Below are 16,621 nucleotides of genomic sequence, written 5' to 3' on the forward strand. Positions count from 1 at the left end.
TTCCGTCATTGCTGGAGATAAAACAGACAACACAATGTGGGGGAGAATGCAGGACAACTTGGACAATGTGAAAGCAATTCAGACAGGATGCCTCCGAAGCAATTAAGTAGGTCTCCTGTATCTATAGGTTTCCTTAAGGCAGCTTGAACCAGAAGTTTCTATTAGAACCTCAGTATTTATCCTTTATAAGTTATTTCATATAACTATGCTTAAGCGAACTTTAGAGTGAATTATTTCCAGTTCTTTTTCAAAATGTTATAATCCTTCTTAGTCTCTCTATAATGTCAGCTCTTGAAATTTTTCTTCTGGATGTTACAAGTTTAATTTTAATCCAAATTAACTTAAATATCAATTGAATGTTTGTGATGCTAAAATATTCATGATTTTGTATGCATTTGCAAAATATAGGCATATAAATGAAAAATATACAATCCTATGGGTATATTTTTGATGGTTTTTTTTTTTATATTTTAAGTGCATTTCTGAGATTTGTGTGAAGAAAAAAATGATATCCAGAATTAACACTTTAGAAAGTCTAGTATTTCTAAATTTCTAAGAAGAATGGCAATCCATTTGCCAAGATAGAAATATTTTATATCTTCTTAATCTTTACATAGGATGCTAATGCAGTCTTAAAAATAATATACCAACACAATTAATTCAATAAAAACCAATATAAATATTTATTATCATATCAGTACCAGTTTAACAAAGATATTTTTAAAGTCTCATACTTACATTGGCATCTTTCCCAGCTAATTTACATAATTCCACTCGTTCTTTTGCAGCAGGCCAATAAATCTGTAAAACATTTCAAAGTGTGTCAGAATCTCAATATCTAAAACACCCTACAATTCTAATCAGGGGAATGAGTGTGTTAAATTGAAGAGTGGATATCAAGCTAAAAGCATGTTGTTAGATATGATGTAAAAATCTTGAGATTCAGTTATTTTCCAAAGCCACCCTAAAAAATTTTCTAGGAAAAACTACAGAACCATCCATTTGTATATTTCAATCTTCTCATTTAATATAGGTAGATTATGCTGAGAAGGCCATAAAATCTTAATGTTATGCCAATAGAATTTCAGCATAGCATTTACTTAAGTAAGAGATTCTATTTACGCTGTTTTTGTGTACTTACCCAGAGTAGTGGGGCATTATAAATGTGTACAGGGAAGTGCATGAAACAACACTTGTTACAAGCATTATTATCACGCAAAGTCAAAGATCAGTGTGGATCTGCTGGCAAACGTAACATGTATGGAGCTCAGGCGCATCTGTCACTTAAACATTTTTGTATGTATTATGTTATTTAAATTTCACAATGACCTCATTAGATGGCTGGAGTTACTCTCCCCATTTTCAACTCAGAAAACTCATTCATACGGCCATTAAGTAACATGTCAAGTAACATGCCACAAACGTAGTCACTGGCAAAGCCAAAATATGACCCAAAGTCTGTCTGAACTAGTGGGTCTCAGTCACTACATAGTAATTATTATTTGGGGAAATGATTAAGGACGAGAGCAGCAAATCCCTTGGTTGGTAGCTTTTGATCATGTTTTAACCATCTTCATTTATCCCACATGCTTTCTTTCTTTCTTTCTTTTTCTTTTTTTAACAAACTTTAGCAATTCTGTCAAGAAGGTTTTGCAAAATAAAGCTCAAATAGTTACTTTACTCCGTTAGCTTAAAGAAAGAAACATTGTGCTAAGCTACAGGCAAGAAGAAACAAGAAGAACTAACTCCCGAGTTGCTTATATGTTCCAAGAGTTCCTGACAAACTGATTATGTTTCTCACCAGTGTTAGCAGAAAATGTCTTAACAGCTGAGGAAACAGGAAACTATCCTGAGGGAATGCACCGAAAGAGACTTGTTAAACCTGGAATTCACAAATGACTTAGAAGTCACAAGTATTTATATGGTATTATCTTCATAGTAAAACTTTAGGGTTTTATGGCTCTGAATAAAGAAGAATACAGAATACCACTCAAACTCTCTTAATAGGCAAATTCAATAAAATTACTAAGATTTTAAAAAGAAGCAAGATTTTTCAACTAGAGCACATTTTAACAGGCTGCAAATTATGTCCAAAGGTGTGCCTAGGCATCTCTAGCAAAATACAGGCAGAATGTTTAGAACCAGCAAGTACACTCAAGTGATGGGCTAACCTTGATGCGGTTTGTAAAAAGGACCTGAAGATGCTATTTATTCAAAAATGGTTTAAATCATGGTAATTATGTGTTCACACAATTTTGAAAATTAGCAAGCCATAAAATACAACTAGACCACAGCAATAAAAATTAGCAATTTGTTGTCAGGTAAAAAAGTACAGTCCCCCAAATTACAAACAGAATGATCCCCTCAGAATAATGTTTAAAAAAAAAAAAAAAAAACCTTAAATAAAATAGACACTTTTAAGGTATATGTGTAGATGGAATAAGTAAGTAAAAAAGAAGAACAAGAGAGTGATGAACACGAGATTCAGAACAATGTTGCTCCAGACTGGAAAAAAGAAGGCTTACATGGTAGTAAGGAACAGCTATTTATCAGACCTTAGCTTTTGTTGGGGATGGTATTTCAGGAATTTAATGCATAATTTAAAACAGCTGAGTAATGCAGATTAGAGAATAAATTAATCAAAATGGGCCATGCATAGGCTGATGGACAATAGTCAATCATCTACCCAGAATCATGAGGTCCTAAATAAATGAATGAATGCAGAGTAAGCATAGAACACTGCGGTTGGTGGGAAAGTTGAAAGTTTCTTCCAGTTGCTTTTTAATTGTTTGTATATTTGCTTATTTTTAACCATTAGTAGCAGAAACACTGAAGCCAGTCTCAAGTTATTTTTTCTTGATGATTCATTTTTATTATTATTTTTAATTGTGGTAAAATGGACATAACATAAATTTTACCATCTTAACTATTTTTATAGTTCAGGATCATCAAGTATTTTCACTTCATGCAACCAATCTCCAAAATTCTTTCATCTTGCAAAACTGTAACTTGGTATTTGCTGATTCTTGAATATTATAGTGACTTTGTAATATTATAGTGATTCTTGAATATTATAATGATTTCATTGGACTTAAAACAAAGGGTATGCAGAATACATAGCCATGATCTGCCAACGCGTTTAACCATTAGTTCGTTTTACTTGGTCTCTAGATTAAAACTTCTTTGAGTCCTTAAAATATGTCAGATGCTAGTCTTTTCTGTTTTTTATGATAAATTTCAATCACATTCCAGAAATAAATTTAGAACAAATAATTACAGATATTTTTTCTGATCTAAATATCATATTGGTATAAATTCTATAAAAAAAGAAAAGGAAAATACAGAATTCTTCTATATTAAGTAAATACGATTTAAAGAGGAGGAAGATTATCACAGGATTCTATTTTTTTTTTTTTTTAATCTTGAATCAGCTTACTGGGTGGTGAGTTAAATCAAATCATGAGATAAATGTTTCTAATATTGATTTTGAATATATCTGTAGGGACTTCAGAAAGGAGGGAGTTATTTAAAGAGTGATGAAATGTAGAAGCTATCCTTATGTCTTCTTTGAAATCTGAATGAAAGTTTCAAAGTTAGCACAAAGTAGGTATTGTTCACTAATTATTCCTTCAACACACACATAATTACAAAGGGCCCTCTGTATGCCTGGCAAGGTGTGGCACTGAGTCAGGAAGATAGTTCTATAAACAGAGAAGGTAACTGCATTTCTCCAGGAGATACAAAGTGAGCAGAGAGCTCAGAGGATAGAGTCACTGGGCGCAGGGGCACCACAGGACCCCGAGTGGCTGACCAACATACAGAGCCCGACTTTTGAGCCATTGTTTCCAATTACTTGCTCTTAATAGTTTCGACTCTAATTTTTTCTTAAAGACTTAACGCTAAAAACAGGAGCTGCAGATTCCTTTCCTCTCTTTGCAAAGGAATACAAATCTCTAAAAGATGTTTTAATGGTTTTGTTGTACACTTTCGGCTATTAATTTTAAGTCCTATAATTGTAAGTTGAATTGACTGTTAAGTCACATAATTATAAATTGAAATGTGTCATCCTAGTTAATGAAGTAAAAAAAACTAAAATTACAAGCATCAGAGAATCAGGTTTTTGATTAGTGGGTAAATGTTTTACAAAGATACCTAAGCACTGAGAATTTGTTGAGCGCCAGAAACCAATTTTAAATAAATCTTCTAATTTCTGTTTATAAAGGATATTTTTTCCCAAAATGTAATCTCACTTTTCATCATTTGCCTTCAATCCCATAATGTCTAGACCCTGTTAAAAACAGAAATTATCCTTTAATCATTATTATTGTACAGTAATTCAAGATAGTATCACAAAGATAATTTTATTTCTTAAGATAATGTAAGCCTTAAAAATAAAGATTCATTAAGATTAGAAACTATCTTATTTTGACACAATGCTGTCAAGAATTCAGGAATTGCAAATAGAATTACCTTAATGACAACAACCTAGGAGATATCTGATTGTCTTCCAGCCTCAAAACATTTACTTAAAAGGAGGCAAAAAGAATCATTGTAGTTGTGCCAATATTTAAAAGCTATCACTTTAATTATGATTTATAGCAGGATTTTCTTTTACTCACCACCTAGTCATTAGAATAAAGGGTCTTTTAAAAAATATTCCTTTTAATGCTTTGTTGGTAAGGAATTTAAAGAAGCAAAATTTCACTTAATTGAATTTAAAAATATAATCAAGCGAAATAATAAGTAAAAACAACAAAAAACCCACATACTTATATGGGGTTGGCAGAAAGATGTTCAAGTAATATTTCGGTTTTTCAGTAATGTTTTGAAATGGCATATATGTGACATACATATCACTATATCTCTATATACATAATAAAAGTCCTTCACCACTTTCATATTCTTCTAGTCAAATTGTGTGTATGCATATGTGCGTGTATATATGCACGTGTGCACGGTATGTGAGCATGTGCATATGTGCATATACGTGTGTACGTGTTTGTAGGAGGATGGAGAGGAAGAAGAGAGAGAGATGCACACAGAGATACATCCAGAGAGATGTTAACTCTAGATACTAACTCTGATTGAGTACAGAATAACAGAATTCATGAAATCACGAATAACAGAATTCATGAATACTCCCAAGTTTCAGCTTGGTTTACACAAAAGCCCAATAAGGACCTGAGATCCACAGATTATTTCAGTACTGGGTATTATCATATTCAGTAGCCCTGATTATTTCAGTAAAAATACAGTGTCCACAAAATCCATAAAAATCCCTCTTAGGTAACGTGAACAGTTTTGAAGCAGTGGCTTTTAATATTCTCATGACTTCCGAATTTATTGGCAGTAAAATGACATGTACATTTCCTTGCACTTCAGAGCATGGTACATGCAATGTCATGCTATATTAAAAGCTGTATGAGCAGGACAAACAAAACCCATACCCCTAAAGTTGATGCAGCTGTACGACTCCCTTAGAAAGTTACCCGAGGATATTTTTCTTTCATTTATCAAAAAGAGACGTACCAGAGGCAGAGATGCTACTTGCGTAATTGCCATAATAATTGTCCTGAAATATTGCCATGGAACACTAGTTTTTTTTTTTTAATTAACATATGCTGTATTATTTGTTTCAGGGGTACAGGTCTGTGATTCATCAGTCTTACACAATTCACAGCACTCACCATAGCACATACCCTCCCCAGTGTCCATCACCCAGCCACCTCTTCTCTCCCAGCAACCCTCAGTTTGTTTCCTGAGATCAGGAGTCTCTTATGGTTTGTATTCCTCTCTGGTTTCATTTTGAGGGAACACTAGTTCTTAATTAACATTGTATGATGTGCCAGAGACAGCTTGTAAGGCTATCATTTTGGCTGACAGTAGTATTTGGAACGTTGGTGCTTAGATACAAAGGATCTCAAATACGTACAAAGCTTACCACTGCGCTCTCCACCCACATGGAGAACAAATGTCAGAAACCAAACATATCTTTTCTGTGGATCCAGATGAACAAGAATTTCTCTCAACATAATTATTCAGGGTGTAACTACTAATTGAACCGCTACTAAATAATTGGGGTTGCAAATTAATTTTAATTTGAGTGCTAATCTTATAGATCAAGTTAGTAACAGAAAACTACTCTGGGAAACAAGTAATAAATTTATAAAATTTCTGCACTTGGAAGTGGCAATTTATTGGTTAATGTTTCAAAACAAGTATGTCTGAGATGTCAGTCTCCATATTCTATAATTTACTGATTTAACTGTGCTATTATATTTATGTTGTTTTCATAACATTTCACAACTGAAATACAATATTTCCAAGGGATTAATTTGTGTAAATTTCACTTAGGAGGATCAAATATTAACGTCTAAAAATATATGTGTAGCCCTCACTGTGGCAGCACATTTACTAAGTAGAATGATACACAGAAGAATAGCATGGTACCTGTGCAAAGATGACACATAAACTCAATCCATATTATTATTTTTTGTTTAAATTTTTGTAAAGATTTTATTTATTTATTTGAAAGATAGCAAGAGAGATAGAGAGAGAGAGAACATAAGTTGGGGGAGAAGCAGAGGGGCAAGCAGACTCAGTGTTCACCAGGGAACCTGTTGTGGGGTTTGATCCCAGGACCCTGAGATCATGACCTGAGCCAAAGTCAGATGCTTAACTGACTGAGTCCCCCCCGAAGTGCCCTCCAAATTGCTTTTTCTTTTTTTTTTTTAAGATTTTATTTTATTTGACAGAGATCACAAATAGGCAGGGAGGCAGGCATAGAGAGAGGGGGGGAAAGTAGGCTCTCTGTCAAGCAGAGAGCGTGATGTGGGACTCGATCCCAGAACCCTGGGACCATGACCTGAGCCGAAGGCAGAGACTTTAACCCACTGAGCCACCCAGGTGCCCCCAAATTGTTTTTTTTTAAAGACTAAGAATAAAAATACACATATGTATATATATATTTTTTTCTTTCAGAGTTATAGAATATAGATTACCAGTATAATAAGAGATCATTTTAATGAAATGAAAATTGTCCTCAGCGTCACTTTACATATGTTCAGTGGTTATAAAGTTACATTTTATGAGACAGGCCCTACTGACAAAGTTACATTTTAAACATATTTTTAAAAGAGATTTAATATCAACTTCCTTATGAAAATATAATGGGAGTGGCATGCATTTAAAAATACAACCTATGATCTGATTATCTTATACTGATTTTATTTGCTTATCTCTATCCAAAATCCAAAATGTTTTTTGTTTTTTGTTGTTCTTTGAAGAAATTTTACTTCCGCTTGAATACAAACAGGTTAGAAAAACTCACAAGTAAATCCTGCAAGGTCTCTAACACTTATTGTTTCATTCATAATTTATAAAGCATATTAACAGTATCACCCAGTAAGGTGAAAATGTCAGGCACTTTATTTTTAATTATTTAATCTTAAGCAAGTTACAGAAACATTCAAATAATGATAAGGCTTATAACAACATCTTAAGGAAATTCTAATTATATCTGCTCTTTGTTACATCTTTGGAGAAGCAATTTAATTGACTCAATTTAGCCAGTGTAAGGTCAGTCAAATGGCCCTTGGCCTAGTTCAGAGATGCCAAAATTGAATGGAATACACAGAAGGGAAAGTTACAACTTATTCATAAAACCTAATTATGGACAAAAATTCAGAGCCCTAAAAATGCAGATGGTTTTGAACAGTTGTAAAAAGAGTTGGGAAAATGTTGGCCTAAATGCCATATGGTAAAGGATTTGAAACAACCAAGCGAGCAAGGACTGCTCTGGGTTCCAGGAACAGAGAGAGGTAGGAGATCTGAGCTCAAAGAATGATGTCCTGAAAAATAAGGACAACAGAACCAAAAGTAGAGCTTGCATGATTAAAACTGGCTGGGGTTGGAGAAGGGGCACAGAATTATTATGGATGGGGAGATTTACTCTTAAGTTTGGGTATGATCTGCCCATGTACCTTCCTTCCTGAAGTCTTGAGTGAGACTTGACTCTCCCTTTTCTTTTTCAGGACTCAGCTCAAAGCCGATTTCACATTTAGCCTTCTTCCACCAAATGTCTCTGAATGCTAATACACTGGTGTTTATCATATCCATTGGGCACTTTCCTTTTGCAAGTAAATTGAGTTTGGGACCCTTTCCTGGGCATAAAGATCAATGGAATGCAATGGAACTAGAATACTAAATTTGAGCCCCCACTTCACTGATCACCATATGATCACATTCCTATGTGGAATTTAAGAAATAAAACAAACAAGCATATGGGAAAAAGGAGAGAGAAGCAAACTAAGAAACCGAGTTTTCACTCCAGAGAACAAACTGGTGGTTACCAGAGGGGAGGCGGGCATGGGGACGGGTGAAATAGGTGATGGGGAATACGGAGCACACACTTGTTGTGATGAGCCCAGGCTGGTGTACGGAAGTGCTGAATTAGTATATCACATGCCTGAAACTAATATTACACTCTATGTTAATTACCTGGAATTGAAATAGAAACTTTGAATGAATGAATGAATGAATAAATAAAGTTGGGTCCCCCCCTGCCCAGGATTATCACCACAGTTTTTAACAACACTTATGTGATATTTTCTTATTTCTTTCCTTTTTTTGGTCTCTATCAAACACTCCCTTTAGAAACTGGAGGCCCCATGAGAACAGAGACCTAACCAGTTTTATTTTCCACTGGATGCCCAGCCTCTGGAAGAGTGCTAGAGACAGGGTAGGAGCTCAAAAATCATATATTGCAAGAAGTGAGAGGAATGTTATTGTATCACGATACCTAAAAGCAGTTTTAGGAAACCCATGAATGGACTGGTAGTTTTGAATTTGTGCTGCAGTCACATGTGAATGGGAGTGCAATTACGCTTGGTGATAGATTTTATAATTCTGTATGACATACAGGTCGCAGTCTTCATTACCTTCCTAAGTGTACAACTTAAATAAATGACTCACTAAAGTTTAGTGACTACCGATCTTGAGTGACAAGGAACATTGCTTCTACTTCCTACTCTCTTTAGTACCTGGCACAGTATCACATGCGTAGTAAGCACTCAATAATTATTGAAAAGTGATCTGCAAAGTTTCTCTTAAAATTAGAGACAGGAAAGGAGTTCTTGTGAGAGTTCTGGCAGAAATCTGACCACATCCTGATAGTCCGTGACAGTGACCAGATGGGACCGGCCCATGGGCACCCAGGCTGGGTAGTCAACACGTCCATGAACGAGGTGATTGTTTTACCTCTGCGGTTACTAGACAGCATGTGCTTCACAGGCACTGGGAACAGATTAATCACCATGAAACTAAGCAGGGTGCCGTATCACAAAAGTTAACTTATTGGGATGTCCACATAGTTTCCGACGTTTATATTTTCTTAATTTCAAATATTAACTAAGAATAAAAAAGGTGGCAATTCTCTTTTTATCAATCCCTTTGATTTTAAATGAGCAGTTATTTATTGAGACTTTCTCCCTAAATAATAAATTTATAGGGCAAAGCATTAGAGGGGAATGTCTTATTCAGCCATGATGTGAGTTAGAACTGGAGTCAGAAGGTCATTCAGACTTATAAAAGCCTTTCTGCTTATACTCAGTATAAAACAAGCAAATGCAGGATCTTCATGTATGAAAACCCTCTTGTTTTAGACTTCCTTGAGGAAAGGGAAATAACAAAGCGCTTTTCATGCATGTTATGCAGAGAAGGGTGTTTAAACATTCCACTAAAAAATTATTGTATTTAAAATTACAAACTCACTTAGCTTGGTTATTTTCTTAATATAAGTGCTTAAAAATAGGGGCACAGTGATGGACTTTAAGTAATTTAATTTTTATAATCACATATTGAGTTGATGTTAAATAAGGAGAAAAATAGTACAAAAATTGCATTATGACTATTAAGTGGAAGAAAAACAACTGTCACATTTATAAACATGGAATTGCCTTACTAACATTTTTTTAAAAAGAAAAAAAAAACCAATCTTCTTAACGTAAGCAAGTTCTAGGTTAAGTGTTTAATATTTATGTTTATCCAATGTTTTCTTTTAAATAATTCTGATTATTTTGTGGTTAAACAACCAGCAGAGTCAAGTTCTGAAGCAAATGTGGGGACCTAAATTTTAGCAAGGCAAAACGAAGTTGTGTCAACTCATTCCACAAAAATATGGGTTTATCTTAGGTAGACTGGGTAATGTATATATTGCTTTTGTACAGTGATTTTTCATTTTAAAATCCATAGGAAAACTTCCCTTCCCCTGAAACATATTTAGGAGTTTTTATATTAAAAACAAACATAAATTACTTTAAACAGAAAAATTATAAGTATTATACTGCTTTTTCCTTGAAAACTATATGGTTAACTAGTAAGTTTTAGGTTTTTGGTGGGGCTCATTAAGAGATCTCACTTAACACAGCAATTCTTTGAACATTTTATTTTTTAATTTTTTTAAAAGGCATTTATTTATTTATTTATGTGTGAGAGAGAGCATGAGCAGGGGCAGGGGGGGTGGGGCAAAAGGACATGGAGAATCAAGCTCCCAGAGAGGAGGGAGTCCTATGTGGTGATACCAGAACCCTAGGATTATGACCTGAGCTGAAGGCAGATGGACTGAGCCACCCAGATAACCCTGAACATTTTATTTTTTAAAATTTTTTTTAAAAATTTTATTTATTTATTTATTTGACAGAGATAGATCACAAGTAGGCAGAGAGGCAGTCAGAGAGAGAGAGGGGGAAGCAGGCTCCCTGCTGAGCAGAGAGCCTGATGTGGGGCTCAATCCCAGGATCCTGAGACCACGACCCAAGCCGAAGGCAGAGGCTTAGCCCACTGAGCCACCCAGGTAGCCCCACCCTGAACATTTTAGATATAATATTTAATTTTGGCACAAATGAGTATTAAGAGAAATGAGTTTTTAATTAGTTAAAAAAGAGCAAAGATGATTAAGTATTATCTCAAAATGAAAGATCAATTTCGAAGATCATTGAAAAATGGAATCAGATTCCAACAGAAATCTGTAGAAAAACATGCAAAACAATATGTAAAACAGCATATGTTTTGTTTGAGGCTGTACTAGTCAAAAGGCAAATAATACTACAAAGAACATTAACATTCTTCTTTTGGTTGCCTCTATGGTTCTAGTTTGTATACTTCAGGAATGATATATAAGAAGGATGCCCATTAAATCTGGAGATAAAACAACATCCTTTTGAGGGTTCATTTTTTGGCTTTGGTAGTAAGGCAAAATATTAAAAGAGAAGTTTTAGCTGAATAAAAATTCAAAAATGAAATGCTAGGTCAAGAGGCAAAAATTTCTTATGTAGGCAGCCAAGAATCCTATAGATAATTTCACCCCATGTTTGGCTGTAAATACTCGGAAACTGGAGATTAGAAAGCTTTTTCCTTTCCCTAGAGAAGGATAGTTCACCTGAGACAGGTCTATAATTTGTCCTACAACCCCCAGTGTGAGGAGTAGGTGCCAGGAAAGGAATTTTGATAGGACCTCAAGAAGCACCTGCTATTAGACATGCAGTTGGTTGGAACATTCTAGATTAATGTCTAAAGGTGAGAGAGAGCCTGACAAGCTGCAGGGAAAACAGAGACCAGACTCAGTGTCTATACTGATATCAGGCTGAACTTCTAGAGTGTGTCCAGGAAAAGACACATGATGGCTTTCCAGGGAACAGATGGCAGCCGTGCTTGCTCAAAAATGGAATGGCATGAGGTCACCTTAGGTCCTGTTCAAGAATGTTGAGTGAAAAAACTTCAGAAGTTAATACCTCATTAAAGTGCAATCCATCTTAGGATAAAAAATGGGAATATACCAGTCAGAGAAGAAATGTAGTCACACTTACCCAGAGAACTGTGAGGGAAAGAACTCCAGAAAGAGGAAATTCCCCCCAAAACTCACCAAGATGCCTTTGAAAGAAAAGTCACCTTTAAATATCTGACAAGGCCGGAAAGTTGAAAAGTGAGGTCCCTTTGATAATGACAGTAGAGTAGACACTTGTCCAAACCCCTCTCCTCTTCCCTTCTTCTGATTTGACTAGAGGGGTCATAAACTGTGTTTAACAAGCTTCAGGAAAAGAAAAAGTGCTAGGAAGGGACAAAGACAAATCTCTGAACACCTCCCTGCCGGGAGTCTTCCCTCACAAGGCATGTTCAAACAGGAACAGGTAGAAGAATCAGAGGTTTGATGTTACATGAGGTTGAAAGTTTTATTACATCAGACCAGGCCTTTTAATTGCTGGATAACAACTGCCTGTACTACCTTAGAGTAACCCCGAAAACCATGGTAGCCTGCTGGGGTTACCAGACAGGTCTGGAGAAGAGTTCCACAGAATAGATGAAAGAATTGCAGGAGGTAAAATAAAGTTGTTTATTATTACACTCCTTGAGTTGACATACCAGTCGCCGTTGGGTTATAGGTAAAATAAACAATAACTATAGTCTCAGAGTAAGTTTATTTCTCATTGATCTACCTGGCTGCTTCTATAGCCCACTTGAGAAAGAATAAAGAGAGAGAGAGAGAGGAGTGAGAGAGAGAAGCAAAGGAAACCAAGAATAAATCCTTGAATAATTATGAATACAAAAGAAATACTTAATTTAATAAATCATCCCCTTTGTGACCTGTTTGCTTACATCTTGATTTAGAGGCTCACTCCACCCATGCATGGTTTGAGATGCTTCTAAAGTGAGTAACATTTTCAGATAGAAAGATCCCAGCAATTCATTAACTCAGAAGTCAAAGTAACTAACATAACAAGATTACTGGAGATTACACACACACACACACACACACACACACACGCACTTTACTGTTACTTATGATTACATTTAAAAAATGAAAGAAGGACAGAAAAAGGAGAGAGGGAGAGACTTTCAGCTTATATATATGATTTCTGGAGTTTACATAGAGAAGGCTCTGGATTTTATATGGATTATTACTGGAACCATTTAAGCCTGGTTGAGGTAGAGAATGTCCATTTCTGGTCAAAGTGCCAGATATCACGTAGTTTAGATCATTTGTTTAGAAGCCGTAGGCCCCTAAATCATGTAGTACAAATGTCAAAAGGTCATTATTATTATGTGCACATGAAGAGGTTTCTGAAGCATTGCTTATAAATTAATGATAATGGATATAAATGTCCATCTACCACTGACCATCTTTTTTGAGGACTTTTAAAATTATTTTTTCATATACTTTCTCTGACTCTGGAGGTGGCATAAGATGTTAAGAGCTAGGCCAGGGAAATCTAGTTTCTTGACCTTGAACTGTGAGAAATATATGCATGGAAATATATACAGGAAAACAACTTTACTCAGTTTCTCAACCGTGTTTTTCCTCCATCTTAACTAAATAAGGAAACAACAGACTGCAAGTTCCAAATATAAATGCAAACTATTTTTAATTAACCTGTTAACAACAATCCAAATTTTACCCACCCGTCTTGAGCTAGTTCAAATCCTATGCACATTGACAACAGTAGACATTCAACTGATTTTTTTTTAATGAAAAAATGAAAAAGAAACACTGACTAAAGTAGAACAAAAGAAGAAAATATACAAAGTTCGGTCACTAAAAAGTATCCCCAGGGTCCCTGGGTGATACAGTCTGTTAAATGTCCCACTCTTGGTTTCGGCTCAGGTCTGATCTCAGGGTCATGAGTTTGAGCCCTGCGTCACACTCTGCGCTTAATGAAGAGTGTACTTGAGTTTCTCTCTTCTTCTCTCTGTTTCCCCTTAGTCACTCTTTCTATCTCTCTAAAATTAATAAATAAATATATATATTTTTAAAAGCCTCCCAAGTTTTACTTCTACAATGCATATAGTTGGTTTCAACCCAAAGACTGATAAAACCAAATCAAAGGAATGTTATTTAGGGTAAAATTCTGTTAAGATATATATTCAATGATGCTTAAGTGGTATTTGTTATTTTATTTAAAAAATATGTTCTCTGTACATTATTTAGTGGATAATGCTAACTACTTGTACTACAGAGTAATTATGTAGTCTTTAATTCTTTCAGCTAATTATATTCTTACTCACTCCCAACAACCTCACCCGTCCAATTCTTACAATATTGAAGGAAGAAAACTTACAGAGTATAAGAAAATCTGAAGAGATCTGCAGAAGACCAGAGTTCATACATTAGAGAGTAACATTAGAGAGTAACAGAGAACTTTCATTGTGGCAGATGAACTCTCACATAAGCAAGAAAAGTAAAGTTTAGCTGATTTTTTGACCTTCACTATGTAGGGTGTTGAAAAATGAATTACCTCAAGGATGTTTTCTCATAATGAATACTTTCCAAGGCTATGTCCTAAAAGAAAAATAAATCCTTCCAGATAAGTTCCTTGCAGAACTATCTAATCTTCATAATTCTCCCCAAATAGGCAACATATACTTTTCCTTTTGACTGGCTGAGGAAACATCTGTTTGCCTCAGGTAGCCTTAGTAAATGAGAAAAGTGTGAGTCCCTAAATGATTTTTTGTCCAGAAAACTTGTTTTGTATTCCCTCTCTGTAAGTGCAATGATCAATGTAATTGATTCCTGCACATTTCTTCTGCTTCAGGTAATTGATTGATGTAAGCACCCTATTTTAAGTTCAAAAATGGGAATTGACATATTTCAGGCCAATGAGATGTGAGGGTTCAAGAAAGGTCTTCTTGATCCTAAGAAAGAGACATAGTAACTGATGATCTTTAATCACTGTACATTTTCTTGTCTGAATGTGACCCCTAAAATTGTCACTGTCATCTTGCTACCAACCTAAGGATAATGCCAACAAAGAATGACAGACAGAAGAGACAGAAATAACTGGGTCCTTGATAATGTCTTTAGGCAGATAATAGTCCATCTCTGTAGCCACCCAAACTCTGGACATTATTCTTATTATATAATATAATAAATTTCCTTAAGTTTTAGGTGTCTTTTCTTCTATGTGTTAAGCCTGATACATTGGTCTTACAATCAAGAGAGAAAAAGGACAAAATTCCCAATTCAAAAAACAATGAAGAAACATATTCTGTAGTGTCTTTTATGTGTAAGACACTGTACTATATGCTAAAGGAGAATCAGAGATGCTTGGAAAATAGCTCACTCCCCATTCAAAAAGGGTATAATTTGGATGGGGGATATACTTGTTTATACCAATGAATAAAGATAATTCTATCAGTAGGACAACTGACATTGATATTAAAATGCAAAATGCTGTAGTAAACATAAAGGATTGTCAATTCCTGTACCATAATGGGAGCCTTGGGGAGCAGAAAGCAATAGAAGGGTAAAATTCGGCAACTGCCTTGGAGAATTCAGAGGAATGAGATGAGCAAAAAAGTGAGTGGCACTTTCATGAAGTTTTAGCAAAAGCACAGAACTTGAAAGGAATTTATTTTGAAAGGAACTAACAGAGAAGATTGGGTAAAAGAATGAGAGAGAGGAAGGGAGGGAAGCAGAAAATAAGTGGCAAGTGAGGGAATAATGAACAGTGGATAAAAATAAGACTGGAAACAGGGAGAGCCTTGGAAGTCAACAGAAATCTGGAGTTCATTCAACTTCATCGGAAATCAAGAACTCCAGAAGTGTATAAACAGAGAAGAAATATGGTCAGATTTTTATTTGTTTAAGAGATAACACTGATGGTCATGGTGAATGGATTAGATAGGGAGAAAATGGAGATTCTCTTTTATAAGATAAACTCAGTTGAATAATGGTATTATCACTTACACTACAGGGAAATATTGAAATACTCGCCACCTTATCAGTTTGGCCTGTCAGCTGAGGCTTTATTTGGTCTGCATCACAGCTCAGTTGTTTCTTTATCTAATACTACTTCCCCAGTGGCCCTCTCACACGTGTTGATCCCAAGAACACTCCCTGACAAATACCCTATAAACTAATCTCCCCCTCCTGGATGGCTTTTGGGGGAAGTTAACCTATAGCACAACAGTAAGAAATGGTTCCAGATACACATCCTTCCCTTGGAATGCAAGCACGTTGGGCTGCTTCTGACTATTTCATTTTGGTCTAGTGGTGGGAGGAGGAAATGTCCAATCAATGTGCATATCTATCCTAAACCTGTATCTGATGTACAGAGTATTTCTTAGCTGAAGAGAGAGGGCTTATGGACCAATAGTGGAAAAGCCTACTTGAAGTGAGAAGTATCCCACCACGCGTGCTTACACTTGCCGCTAAGTCTATTAAATCCCTGTGGAAATAGTCATTTCTGTCAAGAAAAGATCAGAATCTTATCCTTCTAATCTAAATAACAACAACAACAAAACAAAAAACCCTAAAACACAAAACAAACCACCTGGTGTACTTAAATTTTACTTTCTAGAGAGGAGAAATATCCTAAAAGGTTGACTTTTTATGCTCTTCCTCTACAGTCATTAGTCATCAAAACTATTGAGATATAGCTGTACCATTCATTGTAGAAGACTCAAAATCTCTTTTGAATAAAGATAATACAAAGGATATTTGCTGAATTCATCTGGTAAAGGATGTTGCTAAAAATCCCGGGGATTCCCCACTAAAGGCCTGTGGCAGTTATGAAGTAATGATGGCCATTTTTCAATAGGCACATCCTTGTTTGTACAAAGACTTTTA

At 35.3% G+C, this 16,621-nt stretch overlaps 1 protein-coding gene and 1 non-coding gene across 3 annotated transcripts in view; one reads left to right on the top strand and one right to left on the bottom strand.

Moving 5' to 3' along the window:
- SEMA3D (semaphorin 3D) overlaps positions 1–16,621 on the bottom strand; it is a 202,989-nt gene that overhangs the window by 88,120 nt on the left and 98,248 nt on the right. For both annotated transcript variants that reach the window (XM_044245928.1, XM_044245929.1), the window contains exon 4: positions 739–801. In XM_044245928.1, coding sequence (XP_044101863.1) covers positions 739–801 — 63 coding nt within the window. The remainder of the gene's footprint in view (positions 1–738; positions 802–16,621) is intronic.
- Positions 6,391–6,495, top strand: LOC122905764. Its single transcript, XR_006384443.1, has one exon. It is a non-coding gene; the product is annotated as a U6 spliceosomal RNA (small nuclear RNA).

This window comes from Neovison vison, chromosome 4 (assembly GCF_020171115.1).
Source record: "Neovison vison isolate M4711 chromosome 4, ASM_NN_V1, whole genome shotgun sequence".
Classification (NCBI taxonomy): domain Eukaryota; kingdom Metazoa; phylum Chordata; class Mammalia; order Carnivora; family Mustelidae; genus Neogale; species Neogale vison.